At 40.7% G+C, this 22,875-nt stretch overlaps 1 protein-coding gene across 1 annotated transcript in view; it reads right to left on the minus strand.

Moving 5' to 3' along the window:
* Nucleotides 1-1,025: 1,025 nt before the first annotated feature.
* LOC149464511 (beta-1,4 N-acetylgalactosaminyltransferase 2-like) overlaps nucleotides 1,026-22,875 on the minus strand; it is a 76,118-nt gene continuing 54,268 nt past the window's right edge. Inside the window, exons 3-10 of the mRNA XM_089674484.1 lie at nucleotides 22,196-22,302; nucleotides 21,536-21,570; nucleotides 18,934-19,123; nucleotides 15,573-15,659; nucleotides 7,666-7,853; nucleotides 5,082-5,222; nucleotides 4,384-4,606; nucleotides 1,026-1,608 (exon numbers count right to left, since the gene is read on the minus strand). Coding sequence (XP_089530610.1) covers nucleotides 1,397-1,608; nucleotides 4,384-4,606; nucleotides 5,082-5,222; nucleotides 7,666-7,853; nucleotides 15,573-15,659; nucleotides 18,934-19,123; nucleotides 21,536-21,570; nucleotides 22,196-22,302 — 1,183 coding nt within the window. The 3' untranslated portion in view covers nucleotides 1,026-1,396. The remainder of the gene's footprint in view (nucleotides 1,609-4,383; nucleotides 4,607-5,081; nucleotides 5,223-7,665; nucleotides 7,854-15,572; nucleotides 15,660-18,933; nucleotides 19,124-21,535; nucleotides 21,571-22,195; nucleotides 22,303-22,875) is intronic.

Raw genomic sequence — 22,875 nt, forward strand, 5'->3', positions numbered from 1 at the left:
AAATCCACACCACATTTTGACCCTAAAAAGACAGCACTATCCACAAGTAACAGTGTCAGTATCAGCTCTAAAAAAGGGACAGAATTCTCTGCAAGTAACACATAGTTAGCAGTTGTATACTTTCTGAAAGTGACACTAAACTGAGCACACCAGTGTAAAAGTTTGGGCCCCAACAAGCTGGCTAGAAGGGGAAATAGAATAGTACATATTGACTTGTGTGTGGGAAAGCTCCCTTTATTAGGATTGCCCCAGTACAGGTTTTAGGAGGGGTTGTGCTTCTGGTCTATCTTGGACCAATATAAATATATATTTGCCATACCTGTGGGATCCCTGTGGAAGCTGGAAATAACTGTATTAGACAATTTTACTACAGTGATTGCTGTTAGATTCCGGGTCCTGTTCCGAGTGGCTGCCCTGTTGGTTACTGAACACAGGGGCTTGGGCACCAGAGAACACTTTGTATTTCTGTGATGTCACCACCCTGCTTCTCCAGCATGCTGAAAGGAGACAGATTTTTCTAATCTGGCAGATATGGACCATCTAGGCTGGAATTAACAGCTTACATTTTTTGAACGACAATTGGAGCAATCGCTTGTGATCATCAATAGCACACCAATGTTATCCTTGAGATGTGTATGACAAAAAAAATATTTGGGATTTTTTTGTTAAGCCAGTCATTTTGTTTCAACATATTCCTTATATTAGAATAATTCATTTTCATAATTTGTTTTGTATATACAGATTAGTTGTATATTTGTTGACCCAAATCAATTCATATTATTTTGGAAGATTCAAATTCATTTGTTATGTTTTTTTGGTGACTTACTTGTGACTTTGATGCTTTCCTTGTCTTTGGCCAATCATAACAAAATACTGGGAGTGACAATATTATTGGATATACAAAACCCTCTGAAGTCACAAACAAATGAAGTGAATGAATTTGTTGTGTTTCTTAATAATTTATTTTGGATTAGTTGAAATTTGTTACGATTGTGAACCGGAGATTCAGACACATCTGAATAATACAATTTTGTCCAAATTTTATTTCATAATGAAACTACTACTACTTGAGCATTTTCCCCACTGTTTGATGTCCAAGTGGAGGGTGTTCAATACATGGAAATTTCATCAAACTGAAAAAGAAACTCTCTTTTCATATTATCTGAACAGAGATTATCCTTAAAAATACTTTAGTTTTTTTTGTTTGTTAAATGCTAATGCTTTTTAACAAGACTCACTTAAGGCCAAGTAGGTCATTACTGAAGATCTTAAATAGATTATATTTAAATATATATATATAAAAAAATACTTCTTACATTCCTTGATCAGCAACCATCCATAAAAAAACAAACAAAAAAAACCCAAAAAAACCCCAAAAAAACAAAAAAAAAAAAACTTAGTGCTTTGTGAAACAGCTCAGTCGGTTCTTGAAATAAAGTAGTGCAAGTTTAGTCCTCACTTGTTGTGCAGTGCTTTGCCTGAATGAGTTGTATTTTTGAAACATCTTAACTAGTTTTTCATTTTTTGGTTTTTCTTTTTTCTGGTGTCCAACAGTGACGTGGTTACATGAACCTACTCTCAGACGTCCCAAACCATCGATGAAAAATTCTGGAATTAATTTGAAATAAAAAAAAAATGGATTAATATTTTAGCACAACTAAAGGCTCCTATAAGGAAAGTCTAAACAAGCACTAAATTCCATTGCTATGTGTTTTCACAAACTTTATCATCAAGTAAATTAAAGATCAATTCACTCCAATTCCAGAAAAATTTAAAAAAAATCCATCCTGGCAGGTGAACGAACTAAATCTTCCTTCATTCAAAAGACATCCCCCGGGATAACTGCTGGCTTGTTTAAAATTTGAAACAATCTGGCAGGTAGGCGGAAGCTCCCATTTAAATGGTGGTATTCATACCATTACTACATTAATGACTTCTGGCTGCAGCAGCCTGGATGTCCAGGCACCCAGGCAAACTGGCCAAATCTGGACATTTAGTTCATCCATTCTGTGATCAGCTTGGGATTGAGTCGAACTCAGGGGCGGACTGACCATTTGGAACGTGGGCACTGCCCGAGGGCCCGGGGTCAGTAGGGGGCCCCATGAGATGCCCCTGGTACCTTTTTCATAGGCTTTTCTGAGTTTGGGCAAGGATACGGGGGCCCCATGATCCCCTATTGCCCGGGGGCCCCATGAGTTGTCAGTCCGCCCCTGGTCGAACTCATGGTTGATCAAAAATTCATCTCTAGGACTCCCCACTGGCCATTATCTCCCTTATTCTTGTCACATAGTGGTAAAAGGAAAGGAAGTGTAGGGTTATTACTCCGATGGGGGCAGACGTAGCAACAAAAAGGACATTTATAGTAAAGTAAACAAATACAAAAAAAATGGCTTAAGTATGGAAATAACATGGATTGCAATGTCTGGTTGAGTTTATTGCTGCAGCCCTGTTAATATCAGTTTCCTGGTGGGTCTTATGGCTTGGGAGAGCAGTTGATGAGCAGAGGAATTCAGATTTAACGTCTTAGGCTCTGCATGAGTATCTGCATCTAGTACTAGTTTATATGAGGCCTGATAGATGCAGGGGGCACACCGCACCATGTCATCCTAGCATTAATTCTATGCACTAAAGATCTACATTACAGAAAAATTTGATTTGTTTTCAATTAGTTTGTTAAGTTAATAAGTTTGTTTTGTCATATTCGTTATGTTAGAATAATTTGTTTTTGGAATTAGTTTCAAATATTAGGATATGTTTTGTATATTCGTTCTTTTCAAATCGATTTGAAATTCGAATTTCTGAAGATGGCTATATTTATTCTATTCTATTATTTTCTATTCTATTTGATTCCTTTATTTTCTATTCTTTTATTTTCTATTCTTTACTTTTACTTTATTCTATTCTCTCTTTTCTATTATGGTTTATTCTATTCTTCCATATTCTATTCCTTACTATTCTATAAAGCAGTCTAAGTAGGAATAATCATACTATTTGTATACCTTACTGTATTTCTTGCAATAGGTCTCTATTTTGAATTTAAATTCATTTTCAAAATTCTTTCGAATTCATTTTCAAACTCAAGTTAATTTTGAAATTCAAGTTCATTTTTGAATTAGAATTTGGATAATTAGTTTTGTTATAATTTATTTCAGATTCATTGAAATTCGTTGTGATTCGGAAATTCGGATACATCCAACAACAAAAACTTGTTCTGAATTTTTATTCGTAACAAAATAAAAATCGCACATGTCTACTATGTAATAGGATAGTTTTGAAAATTATGAGGTTTATCAGTGACCCATTCTTTTGGACCTCTCTTGCCCTGCATGTGATTATATAATACGTCAACAGGTCAAAAAACTAAATCCAACACAACAAACACTTTACTCCTGCGCTAGGAAAGGACTCAGTAGACCCAATAGGAATGTTCTGGAAGTTTCTGGAATATGAACTGCTTGCTGCCCTCAACAGACCGGGGTGGTCCGAATACACTGGATACAAATGGAGAAACAGAAAAAGGGCGCACCGACCTAGTGCATTATTGTTTAAAATAATTTATTAAAGAAACAAAAATTGGTATCATACTCACAATGGACATAATAACACAGGCATGTCAAACTAAACAAGGTGTATGATCCAAACAACATCCGAGTCCATACGATGGAACCCTGGCTTCCTCAGAGCTGAGGAAGAGGTTGTGTCCTCGAAACACGTTAGCCAGTTGGTCATCCAGGGTTCCATCGTATGGACTCAGATGTTGTTTGGATCATACACCTTGTTCAGTTTGACATGCCTGTGTTATTTTGTCCATTGTGAGTATGATACCTATTTTTGTTTCTTTAATAAATTATTTTAAATGATAATGCACTAGGTCGGTGCGCCCTTTTTCGGTTTCTCCATTTGTATCCAAAAAACTAAATCACCAGAACTTCGACTAACAGCAGAGTTCCTGGCATTTGACAGATGAATGATTGGAGGGGTGCTTATTGCCAGGAGGGGTTGGCTTAATTTTGACCTTGGAAGAACTCCTATATTTACATAAGAAGCTAATACATAAATGTGTAACCACTGTGCATATTGACCATATAGCCATTTCATAATTATTACTGGCCCAAGTAAACCATATTGTTCTTTTTCACTCTATAGTGACAAAAAACATTGACAACCATATTGAATGTTAATTATGGAACATCATGCCTCTTCCTTTACAAACCTTTTATAATTTCCTGTTACTGGAACGATGGATTTGATTTTCCTGAAATGGTGGCTTAAATTAGATTTTTCCAGGCAATCTATATGCAAACCTCCGAGGGACACATTTAAAAACTTGCATCTAGTAGATATCTTGGGAACATAAAAGAAGATACAATACACTATAATTACCAGTATGTGCTACTCGATTCAGCTTTGGGTCAAATCCAATGCCAAGAACTCTCTCTGTATGGGCCAGGAAGAAATTCACTACTCCTCCAGTCACGACACAATTAGGAAAGCCTTCAATTTGATGGTATCCACCTCCTCGCCAATGTAGACAATCACCTTCATCATCGCCTTCTTCCCAGATGAGTTGGAAGCTGAAATGGTTCCCTTCCACATTACCACCTACCTGCAACAAACGCAAATATTAAATATATTGAACAATGATACTGACACATTTGTCAGTCCTGGCCATGGAGTAAACTAAAGAGATTTTCTGACTTCTTGACGAAGCCTGATGAGGAAAGGAGAGACCCTACAACCTGAACTGAACTGTATTTAGGCCATCCATAGATGGATCACAATTCGGCCAATTTAGCAGGGACTGGACAAATATTGATCCTTATATGGGCAGGCTCTTGATTGACTTCTGTACAACCAGACTATCAGGTTTTTTTTTCACCCGATCAGAGCCAATGAAGAACAATTTGGCAAAATGCCTAAAATACTCCCAACATATAATGGCACACATGGTAAAATACAAGCTGATCTAAGGAAGCATGAAATTATGTTTCAGACTCCTGTACCATACAATTCAGAACAAAATGGTAAAGCAGAAAGCATAAATCACTCATTATGGCCCCATTCACACTTTCAGATCTTACCAGATCCAAATTGGTTCCTTCCAATACATCCACTAGTTTTTCTATTGTTTTGTTCTCTATAAACAGAAAATCATCATCCACCCAGAGGAAATATTTGGTGGTTACTTGGGATACAGCAAGATTCCTTCCCGCAAACCAGCCCTGGAAAAAACAAGCCATGTTTAATGCTCAGAGATATTTCATTCTCCAATCTATAGCCTGTTAAGTCCTTCAGCAATCAGATATGTGCAGCTCCTTAAAAGAAACCACGACAAGGCATTGTGAACCATTAAGAAGCCAATTCAGAGCAATGCTGTACAGCCAGCGCTGGAGTGAGTGCATGCAGGAGAAAAGCAGCACTAATGTAAAAAAGGAAAAATATTTGCTTTGGAATTTTTTACATTTCTCCAACTGTCTATGCTATGCAGACACATTAAAGTTGAACCCCAGGCACATGGCTAAATACATAAATAAAAAAATATATATATTAAAGCAGTTTTACCTGTCAAAGGATTTGTATTTATCTCCATCCAGTCCTTAAATGTGGCATTAATCAGCGCTCCAACTTAGGGCTCCATGCACACTAGCTCATAAATAAGCTCTTAGCAGCTACTTAGAAGCATTGTTTTTCTGCCCCTAGAACAGTGGTTCTCAACCATCCTAATGCCGCGACCCTTTAATACATTTCCTCATGTTGTGGTGACCCCCAACCATAAAATTATTTTTGCTGCTACTTCATAACTGTAATTTTGCTACTATTATGAGTCGTAATGTAAATATCTGATATGCCTGATGTATTTTCATTGTTACAAACTGAACACAATTAAAGCATAGTGATTAATCACAAAAACAATTATAAATATAATTCATGAAGTGTCCTTTTACCTCCAATACTGCTGCTTTCAACACAGTAGCTGCTTTCTACACAGTAGCTGCTCTTTACACATGTGTGACTTGTCCACATAAGTACATTATGGCGCCAACCCTGTCACATACACCTGTATTTGTACGGGGTGTATGTGATGGGGTTGGCGCAATGATGTCATCATGCCAGGTACTTGTATGTAGGCGTATCTGCATGTGGGCGGACCCACCTGGAGACGGATAGAGGAGCGGTGTTTCGGTTCCTAAGACCATCGTAAATATGCGTTTTCGGATGGTCTTAGGCGACCCCTGTGAAAGGGTCGTTCGACCCCCAAAGGGGTCGCGACCCACAGGTTGAGAACCGCTGCCCTAGAAGCAAATCATGTTATCTTATGTGTCTATGCACACTATTGTAGTCTAGAAGCATTTTTGAAGCTTCGGCTTCGAGGTTCAGGAACAAAAAATGTTTTGCATTTTTGGGAGCAATTTGCCAGCAGAAAAAAAAAATGCTGAATGCTTCTAAAACACTGCTAACCACTGCTAAGTGCCAATTTACAGCATTTTTTAGTTGGTTAAGGAGAGGCCAACAAGCCGCCCATCGCGTCTCTAACAGATGACTCATCAGTTGTCAGCAGGGTTCCCCGCTGACAGCTGAGTGTAAATAAAAGAATTGCTGGTAATTGCTTGAGAAATAAAAACCCCCCCAAAAAAACAAAAACAAAAAAAAAAAAACACAGCGTGGGAGTCCCCCTCAAAATCCACACCAGACCCTTATCAGAGCATGCAAAGTCTTGCAAGCTGAAGTCTTGTATATAACCTGTGCTTCTCCCGAGGCCTCACTCCATCGTCCCTGACTTCAAGGCTGGGTCCCTAGGATGCCTTGTGTAGTAATGTTAGACCCACTAGGGTTATGATTGCTAGAGAAGGAACCTAAATACACAAGCTTCCTAAAATACCTGGGCCTAACGTCACTTTGCCAAGTCATATGATTTCCCAACCAGCTGGCTGCTTATGTACTCAACACTACTATTGTAGTCATTAGCAAAAACAATATTGCCTCCTCCGAATAGCTTCACTTCCCGTTAGAAACTGGTACTGCATTCTCTCTCATCTTGTCCTTGTAATAAGCCCTGTTCTTGTGGTACGCCATACATGTGATATGCCATACCTTGTTCTTGTGATACATGCATTGTACAGTACCCAATTGAGATTGGTCTCAAGTAACTTCAGACCGGGCCAAGTTAAACAAACATTCTTTGCTGAAGTTGTTTAAATATAACAAATGAGCTGTTCAACAAAGATGTTTTCAATACAAATTCCTGTTAATAATCTTCTAAGTGTCCCTTAGTTTGTCCACTGGTGCCTCTTAAAGCCCCATGAGGTAGTAATGCCTCAATCTCCTAGATTGTAAGCTCCAAGGAGCAGGGCCCTCCTATCCATCTTGTATTGAACTGTATTGTTGCTGTATTGTCTCCCTTCATATTGTAAAGCGCTGAGCAAACTGTTGGCGCTATATAAATCCTGTATAATAATAATAAATTGGTAAGAAAGTCCATAGAGGTCTTTGGTCAAGTCTGAGTACTTACACATGGAACCCCAATTGGGTTCCCACAGGGAGTGGTTAAGTGCAAGTAGTAGTTAACATCCTTAGCAGCATTTTGTTCCTTGAATGAAGAGACCTGGAACTGTACCTCTAGACATCTGTTGAATCCCTCAGTCATAGAAATGGAATGGGCTTTACCTTAGCATATGGCATAATATACTGTTCTACATTTGGATCTTCAATTTTCTCAGGTGTTTCATTGTCATCCGCCACAATTACTTTTATGTCGGGATAATACAGACGTATACTTTTTAGCAACTCTCGCAGCTTATCATAGCGTAGAAAGGTCTTTGTGGTGATTGTCACCAAGGAGCTAATATTTCCATCTACAAATAAAATATGCAAAATATGAGATCGCTGCAAAGTCATGTCAGCACATACTGCATTTCATCATTTTGGTGTGCCTATCCTGTCTGGGGGTCAAGTGGGAGTAAGTCAATTCAGTAATTTCTTTGACACCTCAAATCCCTGTAGCGTTTTCATCAAAATACAGTATGTGCACATCAGAATATATTGTACAGGATGCAGTGTAAGACTTTAACTTGACATTTTTGTGGATGGGTGGAAGGACGTCGAATTTCTGACCACTCAAAGTATCTCTAGAACCCAAAACTAGACCATAATACATTGAAGTCCTTAGATGAAGTTCTAGTATTATTTTTCCCTTTATCGTCACATGGTAATCCTACACAACACACTTCCTGTCCCTAGGAGGCTACACTTGCTCCTCCAGTGTATTTATGGAGGGATCTATGATTATCACACAGGCTAAACTTCATACATGTCTGCCTTTGTTAATCTTCATTAGGTGTGGGGTGGTGCAATTAGTAGTTTACACAAGACATTTAGGCCCCTCCTTATTCCCTCAGAAGAGAGCCCCCCCCCTTATTCCTTGTAAGAGTGATGTCACAACTCCCCTACTAGCAGTTACCATATATAAAAGGATGGTGATGCTTAGATCAGTGTGTTGGAGAATAAAAGAGTATGTGGTCTGGCAATGTTGTGTGGCCCCCTTTGGGGCTTCTTTTTCCTGTAACGAGCATTCCTCTATACTACCCAGATCCTGACCTCATGGAAACAGCTAGGTGATCTGAAATGGCAGAAGATTTGGGTTTTGTGAATTATTTTGTTACCAAATGGGAAAGATGAAATGAATTCCTTGTTACATACTCACTGGATGTTGTAACTGGAAAAGTATTAGGAAAATAAGAAGACAAACAATACTGATGACAGGCTAGTGTGAGATGAGAAGAACTGCTATAAAGCGGCAGGCAGTTGTGCAAGATTCACTAGTCTTCTAAAATACAGAATGGTAGGTACACCAGAAAAGACTCAAAGTGAAGTGTAACCCTGGTTGGGGTAGAAGCAGGTAGTGACTAGGTAGAGAGTGTTCCATCTGCAAGTAGTGGAAGATGCCTTCAAGTGTTGGCATCCAACTATGGACCCGGACCCTCATGTCACATAGCCCTCAGATGAACACCAGGATCTGACACTAGTCTTGTAACTATAACCAATATATTCCCAGTGCTTAGAGTAGTGACTCTACATACTGGGAATATATTGGTTATAGTTAGAGATGAGCGAATTATTCAAAAATTCGATTCGGCTGATTCGCCGAATTTGAGGAAGAAATTTGATTCGATGCGAATTTATTCGCTGCGAATTTAACTTATAAAAAGGGTTTCTAGGCTTCAGAGAGCCTTTATATTAGTGCAGAACACTGTACCTTTAATTTAAATGCCCTTGGAGATGAGGAAGGAGAAGGAGAAGGATGAGAAGAGGGAGAAGGATGAGAAGAGGGAGAAGGATGAGAAGAGGGAGAAGGATGAGAAGAGGGAGAAGGATGAGAAGAGGGAGAAGGATGAGAAGAGGGAGAAGGATGAGAAGAGGGAGAAGGATGAGAAGAGGGAGAAGGATGAGAAGAGGGAGAAGGATGAGAAGAGGGAGAAGGATGAGAAGAGGGAGAAGGATGAGAAGAGGGAGAAGGATGAGAAGAGGGAGAAGGATGAGAAGAGGGAGAAGGATGAGAAGAGGGAGAAGGATGAGAAGAGGGAGAAGGATGAGAAGAGGGAGAAGGATGAGAAGAGGGAGAAGGATGAGAAGAGGGAGAAGGATGAGAAGAGGGAGAAGGATGAGAAGAGGGAGAAGGATGAGAAGGATGAGAAGAAGGAGAAGAAGGAGAAGAAGGAGAAGAAGGAGAAGAAGGAGAAGAATGAGAAGAAGGATGAGAAGAAGGAGAAGAAGGATGAGAAGAAGGATGAGAAGAAGGATGAGAAGAAGGATGAGAAGAAGGATGAGAAGAAGGATGAGAAGAAGGATGAGAAGAAGGAGAAGAAGGATGAGAAGGATGAGAAGAAGGATGAGAAGGATGAGAAGAAGGAGAAGGATGAGAAGAAGGAGAAGGATGAGAAGAAGGAGAAGGATGAGAAGAAGGAGAAGGATGAGAAGAAGGAGAAGGATGAGAAGAAGGAGAAGGATGAGAAGAAGGAGAAGGATGAGAAGAAGGAGAAGGATGAGAAGAAGGAGAAGGATGAGAAGAAGAAGAAGGATGAGAAGAAGAAGTAGGATGAGAAGAAGAAGAAGGATGAGAAGAAGAAGAAGGATGAGAAGAAGAAGAAGGATGAGAAGAAGGATGAGAAGAAGGATGAGAAGAAGGATGAGAAGAAGGATGAGAAGAAGGATGAGAAGAAGGATGAGAAGAAGGAGAAGGATGAGAAGAAGGAGAAGGATGAGAAGGATGAGAAGAAGGAGAAGGATGAGAAGAAGGATGAGAAGAAGGAGAAGGATGAGAAGAAGGAGAAGGATGAGAAGAAGGAGAAGGATGAGAAGAAGGAGAAGGATGAGAAGAAGGAGAAGGATGAGAAGAAGGAGAAGGATGAGAAGAAGGAGAAGGATGAGAAGAAGGAGAAGGATGAGAAGAAGGAGAAGGATGAGAAGAAGGAGAAGGATGAGAAGAAGGAGAAGGATGAGAAGAAGGAGAAGGATGAGAAGAAGGAGAAGGATGAGAAGAAGAAGAAGGATGAGAAGAAGAAGTAGGATGAGAAGAAGAAGAAGAAGGATGAGAAGAAGAAGAAGAAGGATGAGAAGAAGAAGAAGGATGAGAAGAAGGAGAAGGATGAGAAGAAGGAGAAGGATGAGAAGAAGGAGAAGGATGAGAAGAAGGAGAAGGATGAGAAGAAGGAGAAGGATGAGAAGAAGGAGAAGGATGAGAAGAAGGAGAAGGATGAGAAGAAGGAGAAGGATGAGAAGAAGGAGAAGGAGAAGGATGAGAAGAAGGAGAAGGATGAGAAGAGGGAGAAGGATGAGAAGAGGGAGAAGGATGAGGAGAAGGATGAGAAGAGGGAGAAGGATGAGAAGGATGAGAAGAAGGAGAAGAATGAGAAGAAGGAGAAGAAGGAGAAGGATGAGAAGAAGGAGAAGAAGGATGAGAAGAAGGAGAAGGATGAGAAGGATGAGAAGAAGGAGAAGGATGAGAAGAAGGAGAAGGATGAGAAGAAGGAGAAGGATGAGAAGAAGGAGAAGGATGAGAAGAAGGAGAAGGATGAGAAGAAGGAGAAGGATGAGAAGAAGGAGAAGGATGAGAAGGATGAGAAGAAGGAGAAGGATGAGAAGAAGGAGAAGGATGAGAAGAAGGAGAAGGATGAGAAGAAGGAGAAGGAGAAGGATGAGAAGAAGGAGAAGGATGAGAAGAGGGAGAAGAATGAGAAGGATGAGAAGAAGGAGAAGAATGAGAAGGATGAGAAGAAGGAGAAGGATGAGAAGGATGAGAAGGAGGAGAAGAATGAGAAGAAGGATGAGAAGAAGGAGAAGGATGAGAAGAAGGAGAATGCATAAATGGAAACAAATAGATACAATGTTTCAACCGCTGTAAATGTGAATGTCAGAGAACTGTCAGAAATAGCGGAGCTCTGCAGATACACTTAGCGGAGCTCTGCAGATACACTTTTTGCCGGCTTGGAATTCTTCTTATTTTCATCCTACTTCTTCTTCTTCTTCATCCTCATCCTCTTCTTCTTCTGAGGATGAGGATGAGGATGAAGAAGAAGAAGAAGAAGTAGGATGAAAATAAGAAGAATTCCAAGCCAGCAAAAAGTGTATCTGCAGAGCTCCGCTATTTCTGACAGTTCTCTGACATTCACATTTACAGCGGTTGAAACATTGTATCTATTTGTTTCCATAAATGAATAAAAACATCTGTATCCTAAATGGAAACAAATAGATACAATGTTTCAACCGCTGTAAATGTGAATGTCAGAGAACTGTCAGAAATAGCGGAGCTCTGCAGATACACTTTTTGCCGGCTGTAGAAGGGATGAAAATCGGACGATCGGGGAAAATTCGATTCGTGCATCCGAAGTTGGCTAAAATTCGGATTCGGCACGAATCAAATTTTTCCTGAAATTCCACTTCGCCTGGTTCGATTCGCTCATCTCTAGTTATAGTTACAAGACTAGTCCCCAATTCAACTAAAAATAAAAAGGTTTGCAAATAAAGATGACTGCTGCCAGTTCCAGCAGCGTCTTCTCTCTAGAAAGAAGGAAGTAGAGAGGAGGAGACATGGCTGGAACTGGCAGCAGAGGAGGAGGTATATGAGGCGCCTAAGGAGAGTGATTTTGGTGACCAAGAGAGATCACCATGACATGCTGTATATGACCCAATAACATTTATGGGTCGCTCCATCTGGAGAGATTCCCCTGCGTGTAGGTGTAGCACGGTGGTTGGTGTGGAAGATTGGGTGTACAATTGGTTGATTTGAAGATTGCACATTCACATTTATGTTAGCACAGTAACCATTGTTTTATCCATTTATTTTTGCAAAATTGCACCATGACTGTTTCTTCTTATTTCCTCCCTAAGTGTAAACTGTATAAAGCAGAAGTAAAAGGACTTTGGATACTCTGGTGAAGAAGAAGGAAAGTTACACTTGGTGGCCATTTGTATAGCTACACTTGCCTGATTTCACCGATTTATTTATGATGGTCTAATTTTCACTGCACGGAAAATCATTTGGAGATTGAATCATTATTTGCACTCACATTTTTATTTTTAGATGAGTTGGGGAATAGTGACTCCAAAGCTCTGAGAGTATGTTAGTTATATTTATAGAACCTATTTCTGGAGTGATGGGGTTTTTCCAGTTGCAGGAGGGAGTTTTTCTTGGGGATTATCCAAAGCGCTTACATTATATTTATACTAGTGTGTAACCACAAAATTTGCAAGACCTTGCAAGAGAGTGTCCTCCCATACAATGTGAAAATTTAATTTGGTGCTTAGGACCTGAGGGATGGAAATAAAAGATAACTGGCCCATCATCTGTATGCAGTTGTGCAAACACATAAAGAGTCTGCACTGAGTTCTTGGGCTGGAAACTAGCTTAACAATTCTACCCTTGGGTTACCCATCCTAACACTTTTGGTGTTGTCAGCAGGATTGGCCTCACAATGAATTGAGAGGCAAAGAGATCCTAGAAGCAGAAGAGGTGGAATAACTATGCAAATTTGGGAGCCTCAGGCTTGTAGTGCAAACATGTGAGCTGGTGAAAGGACATGTTACTTCACCCATTTCCAGGGCTTCCTTGGAAAAGGACATTGATGCAACTGGAGAAACATTTTCAATTTTGCTCCCACTGGGCCCAAAACAGCTATAGCCACTAAACTGAGCTTTATGCCGTTAAGAGGTTCTGCCCCTTGCAATCAAGGGATGGCCAATTCCCTGCTGCCTCTGTTCCATGTGAGCGATTTGGTGGAGTTTTGCGGCATCTGGAGAGCCTATTTCATTTGTTTCCAAAAAAGGCTAAGCCCCAGGGACTTGAGGGTCTCTGTGGAAAAATGGTGCAGTCAGGGAGGAGATCCCTTCAAGGATGTCTACAAAGCCACCAACTCAAGAGCCAGTGAGATCTCCAGGTCTGGATGTGATGCCCAATTTACCTGTGCAAGCAGGAGTTGAGTCAGGGGGCAGTATCAATCATGAGAACAGTATTTGAGCTGCAATTGCTGGTCTGCTTCCAACAATGCTGACTAGATGCATCTGCCCTTCAGTCTTCTAAAGGCCATGCCAGTGTCTGCCCTTCAGTCTTCTAAGGACACTGAAAATCCTGATGCTGGCAACAACTCAACAGTAAAAGGATCACTATGCAGAGTAGGGTAAATACTTACCAGTTTATATACGTGGTGCTGTCCGGATTAGTGAACCACCACTATTACGCTCATGGAAAAGCTGTAGGATGCCAACCAACATGACAGTTCACTCATCCAACCAGCCTGGGATTGGCACATGGAAAGGGGAGAGTATTTCTTTGCAGTGCATAGTGATCATATCATGATGTCACTATTGTGACATCAGCCTAGGACCCAGACCCAGAGATGACACACAGAAAATGAAAGCCTAAAAAAGTCAATATTCTTTCTTTATATTGGTTCCAGGTCAGTGGATCACAGTATTAAAGCCAAATTGCTACCATGGCAGACAGGTAACTAGCAGACAGGTAACCAGCAGAGTGGTCATTAATAGTTAACTCCACTTTTGTGGAAAAAAAAAAAAACATACCAAAAAAAATAAAAAATGGCATATGTAATTGCTACACAAGTTGCTACACAGATGATGTATATAACAACCTCCAGAAATGCACTCACTGATCTTCCAAGAAGTCTGCACAAAAGATACAAGTCAGATTTTGGCATCCCCTGCAACAAAAATGCCTTTTTTGGTGAGATACTCCCAAAGATAAATCACATCTAAAAAAGGATGCAGACCCTGCCACTTTCCTCAGAGACATACAAGTACAGCAGCTGATTATTATAAGGTCACTTCCATTCATTCTTCACATGGACACAAAACAGCTATTTCTGCAGAATAACAAAAAGGTAGGAATCTGCAACAAAGTTTGTTAAAATCCCTGCAATGTACATTGATCAACCAGAGGGGAATGTTTTGGTTTTGTTTTCTTGACAAAAGTGGAGTTAATCTTTATCAGCAGCCTGTAGGTTTCTTTCAGCTTAGATGTCAAGTATTTCTTGTTTAGCATACCTGGCCACCAGAGGGACATGGTGGCTTACTTTTCAGCCTGGATTGTTCCACTATTTTCTGTCATGCAGATTTTTGGCCACTAGAGGAACCCAATTCAATGTATTGTAAAGCCTTTATTTGATACAGTGTGTTCCAGGAAATCCACTTTCTAAAAGTGTTACAGCACTGTTACTGTTACAGTAAATCAAAATTGTACTGTTACAGTAAATCAAAATTTCCTGCTTGTGTAATTGGCTGACCAATTTTAGGAGGCAGACCCTCCTGTATCTGAGTAAGTTGATGTGATGCTCTGTCAAGAGAGCAGAACCTCGTAGCGTATTCAGTCAGGGATTTATGTTAAAATCCGTGCAACGTGTGTAACTGAATTTTGGTGGAAATGCAGTTTAGTAATCTTTATACGTCTCCATAGCTCCCAACTGTCGCTGATTTTGAGGGACTGACCTTAATTTGGAACAAAGTCCCTCTGTCCCTCTTTCCGCCTAATTTTCCCGATCTATTTAGTTGTATGGAAAATGCACTTTTTAGCTTTTAAAAAGTGTTTCCCAGTGCTACACCTTTCATCCAATTTCTGAACTGCTGTATTTGTAAATTTCAAAAGCCAAAAGGAATTATAGTAGAAAAAAAAAAAAAAGAAAGAAGAAGAAGAAAGCAGAAGAAAGAAGAGGAAGAAAGAAAAAGAAAGAAAAAGAAAAGAAAAAGAAAAGAAAAAGAAAAACTTGTGAGCTTAGCTAATTTTTTTTTTTGTATAATTCTCCTTTAAGGAAGTGTGGTGGGGGTGGGGGTGTCCTATGCCTATATACCTTTGCTAACTGGTATCACTCATTCTCATCTCAAAAAGTTGGAAGGTATGCCTTTCTATACCACCTTACTGGTGGCTCTTGGTGGTCCTTGTTCTCATTCATGTGCATGTTGGCCTTCAGGTCATTCTAAGCATTGCCAAATGCCCATCTAAAGACATCCAAAAAATATTAGATGCAATGTGATCCATTGTGCAAAAAACCTATTTTGCCTATACCCACCCAGTCCTGGGTCATGTAGGCGGGATATTGGTGGTTGTCGAATTGAAACTGGGATAAGAGCCAAGTACTGGTTCATAGAAAATTTCACTGTAATGAAGATAAAATAATCAATGGTTAATAGGGATCCAAAGAAAGTCTACAAAGCCTAACTAGACTAATTATAGTGACATCTTCAAACTCCAGCATCTTATCTAAGACTGCAATACAGATCTTTCTCAGGGTTCGGCCTGGTACTTTCATCAACTTAAAGTGACATGAGAGAAGCATGGAGGCTGCCATTGCTCCTTTTCTTTTGAACATTGTAGTTGCTGGTCTTTTTGGCCACATACCGGGAACAAGCATGCTGTAAATTAGTATTAGAAAAGTGTCAGAATTCCTTATCTCTATAACTTTTCAGACAGCATCAAAACTTTGTTATTCTAAAAAGGAGAGTTCAGCACAGGGGGGGCCTGTAGAGTAGAGGGCCCCATGAGAGGCTCCACACATCTTACAGGGGCAGTATATTTCAATATGGCTGAATAATGTGTCCACCTAAAACACAGACACAATATTCAGACAGCAATGTGGCTCGCGGTGGGGCCTAGCAGGAGGGTGAGGAGAACCCTGGATGGGAGCAGATGAGGCAGGATGAGCAGGGGGCTGGTGGTGACAGCAAGGGTAGAGGAGGAGGAGGCGGCAGCAGCACTCAACCTGAGTAGGTTACCTGTGAAGTAGTGGTGGAGCAGGTCAGAGTCCCAAGCTGTGAACTTGCCGTGCTACATTCAGCTGGTGATGGAGCCGGCGAGAAAGTGACAGGAGTCTGTGATATTAGATGACATGACAAGACACTGACTCCTTCACCACTGCTAATGCAGTGATGAGGGAACCCTGCTGATAGCATTTGGGTACATTACAGGCATCTGAAAGCTGCAGAACATTATACAGGTGTATTTTTCTCTCTCTTCCTCCCTCCTCTCTTTCGCTCTTCCTCCCTCCCTCCTCTCCCCCCTCTCCCTCTATCCCCCTCCCTCTGTCGCTCTCTCCCCCTGCCTCTGTGTCGCTCTCTCCCCCTGCTTCTGTGTCGCTCTCTCCCCCTCCCTCTGTGTCGCTCTCTCCCCCTCCCTCTGTGTCGCTCTCTCCCCCTCCCTCTGTGTCGCTCTCTCCCCCTCCCTCTGTGTCGCTCTCTCCCCCTCCCTCTGTGTCGCTCTCTCCCCCTCCCTCTGTGTCGCTCTCTCCCCCTCCCTCTGTGTCGCTCTCTCCCCCTCCCTCTGTGTCGCTCTCTCCCCCTCTCTCTGTGTCGCTCTCTCCCCCTCTCTTTCTCCCCCCTCTCTCTCCATCTCACTCTCCCCCCTCTCTCTCTGTGTCTCTCTCCCCCCTCCCCCCCTCTCTCGCTCCCCCTCTCCCCCCTCTCTCGCTCCCCCTCTCCCCCCTCTCTCGCTCCCCCCTCTCCCCCCTCTCTCGCTCCCCCCTCTCCCGCTCCCCCCTCTCTTGCTCCCCCCCTCTCTCGCTCCCCCCCTCTCTCGCCCCCCCCCCCCCCCTCATACGGCAGCCATCATTAAACATGGAAGTGCCCAATCTCTTCTATGGAAAGAAGCCAGGAACTGTCATGCAGGCTATGCTGCTGTAGATATTTAAATGCCCCCTCTATCCAGCTGTGCTGCAATATGTGGGTGGTGGAGTCTCCTGGTGTAGTATGGGAGGGAATAGCTTGTACCCCCCTCCCTCTGCCCCCCCATCCCCCCACCTTCTCTCGTGCATAGCAGCCATCATTAAACCTGAAAATGCCCAGCAGCTTCTACGGAAAGAAGCCAGGAGCTTTTATGCAGGCTATGCTGCTGTAGATCATTAAATATCCCCACTGAGCTGCAATATGTAGGTGGGACTTTGTGTGGGTGTGGCTTCAATGTGGACACAGAGAGCCCTATGGTCTCCTATTGCCCAGGGGCCCCATAAGTTGCCAGTCTGCCCCTGGTTCAGCAATGGCAGCTTCCATTATTCTATCATAACAAGGTCCCTTTAAAAGAGAAAGTTTGGGTTCAATTTTATTTTGGGTTTTTCAACATTTATAACCTTATACATTTTTTATAAAAAAAAAAAAAAAAATTTTCTCTATCTATATACAATCATTGGATGACAAAACATTTAAATAAAATTAACCTCTCTCGGATATAGAGTGGAGAGGGATTAGAACACTTATTGGGTTTTTATTGCTGTCTGTGCCCCCATTAAAAGGAGATTCACTTTTCAATAACAGTGGTAAACAAGATAAATAGAGAGGGTGAAAATAAAAGAAAATCCAAAATATTGGGATTTTTTCAAGGGATTCCCTTAATTTGCAGGACTTTCCTCTCACTTTGTGAGCAATAAAAACTTTGTGGCTTTGTTGGTAGTGTCTGGTCTGTAGCCCCTAAACTCAGGGTTGGACCTCAAAGTGGGTCCCCATGAACAAGTGCAGCTTTGAGGGAACATGAGCAGCGACGTGAGTGGGAACAAAGTTTCTGGAAATTTCAGTCAGTTAAAGAACACAAACCACTTTATTGATAGTATATCACAGCATTTATTTTTAACACCGAGAAAACCATTGAAAACATTTTCTGGCATCAGGTAATCCCTACTAATAATGACTAGATCTACAGCTCATGATACATTAGTGCAGGGGTGTCAAATTAGAGGCCCTCCAGCTGTTGCAAAACTACAAGTCCCATCATGCCCCTGCCTTTGGGAGTCATGCCTGCAACTATCAATCTTGCAATGCCTCATGGGACTTGTAGTTTGGCAACAGCTGGAGTGTCGCCAGTTTGACACCCGTGCATTAGTGTGATAGTCAATTAGAGGAATGCTTCTTACAGTCATGGCCAGTTGGAATAAATCCCCATTTACAAATAGTTTAAGATCATTGGTGTCAGTGGTTATGTATCTGAGAGGCAGAAATTATTCATTGCTCAAGGAACCCCCATCAACCTCCAGAGGAACCCCAGGGGTTCCATGGAACCTTGGTTGACAAAAACTGCTATATTCTAATGAAAATAGCCAATGTTTTTTGATGAAGAGAAGCTCTCCCTTCGTCAGGGCTTGCTGGTATTAGAAGTTGTGTGCATTGTAGTATCCATCTTATTAACTGATCCAGCCATCCACAGAGTGTTGCCCATTGGTATTATGATATACTATCAAAGTGGTCAGTATTCTCCAACTAGCTGGACTTATCAGAACCTTTTTCCATTCAAAGCTCTCCTCATTTTCATACAAAGTCAACCATAAAACTTGCCTGTTTTTCGATTAGGCTACTCTATCCAAAGCAAAAAAAAATATTTTTGGCTATACAGACATTTTAAAATCTGTCTTGTAAATGCATTTGCTTTCTAGCCTACAGGACCTTTCTTACCAATGTCCAGACTGTCGATGCTGTATATTGTACTTGTGTACGTTGTATTCCCCAGAATGTAATTTAGCACATTGATATCATGGGTAATAATGTCCAGATGTTTTTTTCCTCTGCCATTAATCTGAACCCTAGCAATCCCAGATGTATTAAACTGAATGTCAAAGGTTCCAAGAGATGCTTCAAGTGCCACCTATAACAACAGAATTCCAAAACCTAAGATTTAAAGATTTGAAGTTAATAACATGCAGTATATAATGGCAAAAATTCTACTGTGGGACATATCAATAATTTATTAGCTGTAGCCATTATTGCAGCTATACCCTATATCATGGTCTTCTGCAACATAATGCAGTCCAATTATGCTAACTTTGGCGTGACAGTTATGATTGCGATTACAGAGTAGGTGTGTTTAGATTCCATGGGCATAGATAGGGTGCTTGTAACATAAATGTAAAAGTAGTGTAATTTTACCAATAGCTAAGATATGACATAACCTGTGAAAGTGCTATAGTTGCAGATAAAATTTAATTCAGTGGTATTAACGATACAGCACTCTCTCAATTCAGGAATCAGTAGCAGACAAATGGTCCCAAATTAGAGTATAAAAGGAATGAGCAGACCTGTAGACCAGAACTGACAACTAGATGCCCATAAAATTTTCACATCTTTGTAGGTAAATTAACTGACATCTCATTGAGCCTCGAAGGGAAGCTCTAGCCATTCTGTCTACAAGCTTAGCAAAACCTATACACTCAAAAGGCTCCAACATGTCTACCAATAATTGAATTATGTCAAAGATCAGAGAAATATATTTTATTGTTTATAAAACCCTAAAATATGAGTTACAGAGCATGGGCGTAGCTACAGGGGTCGCAGGGGTCACAATTGCGACGTGGCCCCCTGTACATCTGGATAGGAGGAGCAGTGGGGGCAACTGCATATAGAGGAACCGATCTCTCCATGTTTCTCCTGCAGCCACTGAATGCCTGTGGGAGGGAGAGAAGGAGAAGGAGGCATTCAGAAGCTGCATGAGAAGCATGAAGAGATTGATTCTGCTGTATGCAGCCTCCCCGTGCTGCTCCTCCTGTCCAGCTTCTTTTAGCTCCACTTCCTTGCTCTTCAAATCCATCCACACTGGCTGCAGGTTGCAGGGCTCTGAGCTGAAAGAGATAGCGCTGACAGTCCTCCACCCACACTGAGCAGAAGTTTTCAGCCCAGGCAGAAGAGGAAAGGTGCAGCCTGCCAATCCATCCATGCACTGTGTATGAAGTCTCCCCCCTCCTCTTTCTCTCCTGCCTCCCAGTGATTACTGTAATGTAAGAGGGTTGCTTTCTTTCCTCTTTTCTTTCCTTCCTTTGTAGAATCCTGATATCTCACCCAAGCCCCCCAATGGGGCTCTTAAACTGAGAAGCATGAGATATAGACTGGGTGGTTCGCATGGATCCGGCCTAAACTGGTGGATTGTAAATGTTTTTGATATGTTCCTGTCGACAGGATAAACCTCGGCAAACATTTGTTTTTTTTCCCTTCTATTTTCATAGCTAAAAACCAAACTGTGTCCCTTTTTTTTTCCATTTTTTGTACTTCTTTCCTTTGTACATATGTTATGCACTGCCCATCTTTATGATATTGATAAAATTAATAAGTGGCTTCTGTGCGCTAAGCTAGGACTCATATCCCTTGAGAGATTGTTGCATTGTGTCTATTTCCTCGATCTAAATTCCTTGCTAATCCATATGCAGTAGCATTGTTTGTTGGCATTTTGCATACAGATTGTAAACCAGCAGATCCATTTTTTTTTTGCCTGCTAGTCTCATATGGAAATTGAAGAGGCTACTAAAGATACGAAAATTCTTGTATGACAGAAAGTAGATTGGGAAAGGTTATAAGGTATTTGTATTGTATTTTCGGACAAACCTGTCCTGATTAAAATTTAAGTATATCAGGTATTTATATAGTGCTGTCAATTTACGCAGTGCTTTACATATATATTGTACATTAAAATCAGAGTACAATCTAAAGTCCCTAACTCAAATTCATACATATAAATACTAGGGCCAATTTAGACAGGAGCCAATGCACAACCAGCATGTCTTTGGAGTGTGGGAGAAAACCCACACAGGCACAGGGAGAACATGCAAACTCCAGGCAGGTGGTACCGTGGTTGGGATACGAACCAGCAACCTTAGTACTGCCAGGCGGGAGTGCTAACCATTTAGCCACTGTGCTGCCCTAAATGAAAATGGTATGATCTGGTATCATACGAAAAACATTTTCGTGCTTGTCCCTTCAAATAAGTTCAGACAAAAGTTGTGTACCAACGGTCAGATTATTGTAGCATTGCTTCAAAAGAGGTATTTTTCGTACGTTTTCCTGATTGTGTGTACTAGGCTTTACAGTGAGTGTGTCCATTCTTGCATGGCAAAATTGTATTGGGGGCCTAATTGCAGTCATTACGACATGTTAATTATGGCATAATATAGGAGTGAATTAAAACAAAATTACCACATTCGATTTTTTTTTTTTTTTTTAAAGTGACTTTATACCTTGCCCATGCAAAAAAAAAAATCTTAAAAGCTGTTAAAACCCAAGTATACAATACCGTGTATTTTGGCAGAGAGGCATCAACTTGTAAACCTGGAACAGAAACAAAATAAAAAGTTTAAAACATATTAAGCTCAATTCAGAGAGTTTCAACAAAAGATAAAGATTCTGATTTTAGCCATGTGACTGCAATTTTCATTCGAATGTCACTGCACTATGTTAAAAAATAACTGTCACTTTTTTCTTTTGAAGAAGTGTCCTTATCTTGGTGTGCCACTTTTGTGAATTGAGCCTATATGTACTAAAGGCTTTAAAATCAGGAGTTGCCCGAGATTGGATTAAATCCAACCAGACAGAGCATTAAACCCAGCACCCCCCCCCCACTACCCACACTTGCTTAAAAAATGGGTGTGGCTATCTGAAAGTGTAACGAATTCCCCATGAAAGATTGCCTGTCTATATCCTTCTGAGTCTATCACCATCTGTCTGCATTCGTCCATCAGATCATATCTCATATAGTTGGCCTCTCACCAATAGTGAGTACAGTTATCTGAATTTACCGATTTCTGTGTATCCTCATGTATTTTATAGTCACTGAACTCTTGGGTGAATTTAAAACATATGCCCCATGATAAGGGGGTGTATTGTCCAAGGCCAATAAAAAGAAAATGTATGTATTCAGTGGCTGACATTTAGTCCCAAGAGATCTTGGGCTTACCAGGTAATAGGATCGTGTTGAGTGGTAGGACTTGGACTCCATGAATGGGATATCTTAATGGCGAGTTGGAAGGTGCCATTATTATGGGTGTATTATTGGTCTGCTCCCTGGGAATGACATAAGCAGAAATAACATTACAAGGAGCCATTTAAAAAAGTAATTGAGCCCATTTATTTGTGAGAGAGTAGAGAAGGGTTAGACCCTTTGTAAAAATTATATTTTTGTCTGTACTAATGCAAAAATTAAAAAAAAAAAAAAAAAACATGCACTTGTCGAAATTTTTAAAAACACCCAATTTCTTTAACCACTTGCCTGCTGGGCACTTTTTATTATTATTATTATTATTATTATTATACAGGATTTATATAGCTCCAACAGTTTGCTCAGCGCTTTACAATATAAGGGGAGACAATACAGCAACAATACAGTTCAATACAAGAGGGATAGGAGGGCCCTGATCCTTGGAGCTTACAATCTAGGAGACTTTTACCCTCTTTCTGCCCAGGCCAATTTTCAGCTTTCAGTGCTGTTGCATGACTGTTGATCGGTCATGCAGCACTATACCCAAATTAAATTTTTAGCATTTTTTTTTAGACCGAGATTTATTTTGGTGGTACTTAATCACCACTGTATTTTTTTTTTGCTAAATTTAAAAAAAAAAAAAAAAAAAAAGACTAAAA

The sequence above is a fragment of the Staurois parvus genome, unplaced genomic scaffold (genome assembly GCF_062004578.1).
Source record: "Staurois parvus isolate SC_StPar_1 unplaced genomic scaffold, SC_StPar_1.0 ptg000151l, whole genome shotgun sequence".
Classification (NCBI taxonomy): domain Eukaryota; kingdom Metazoa; phylum Chordata; class Amphibia; order Anura; family Ranidae; genus Staurois; species Staurois parvus.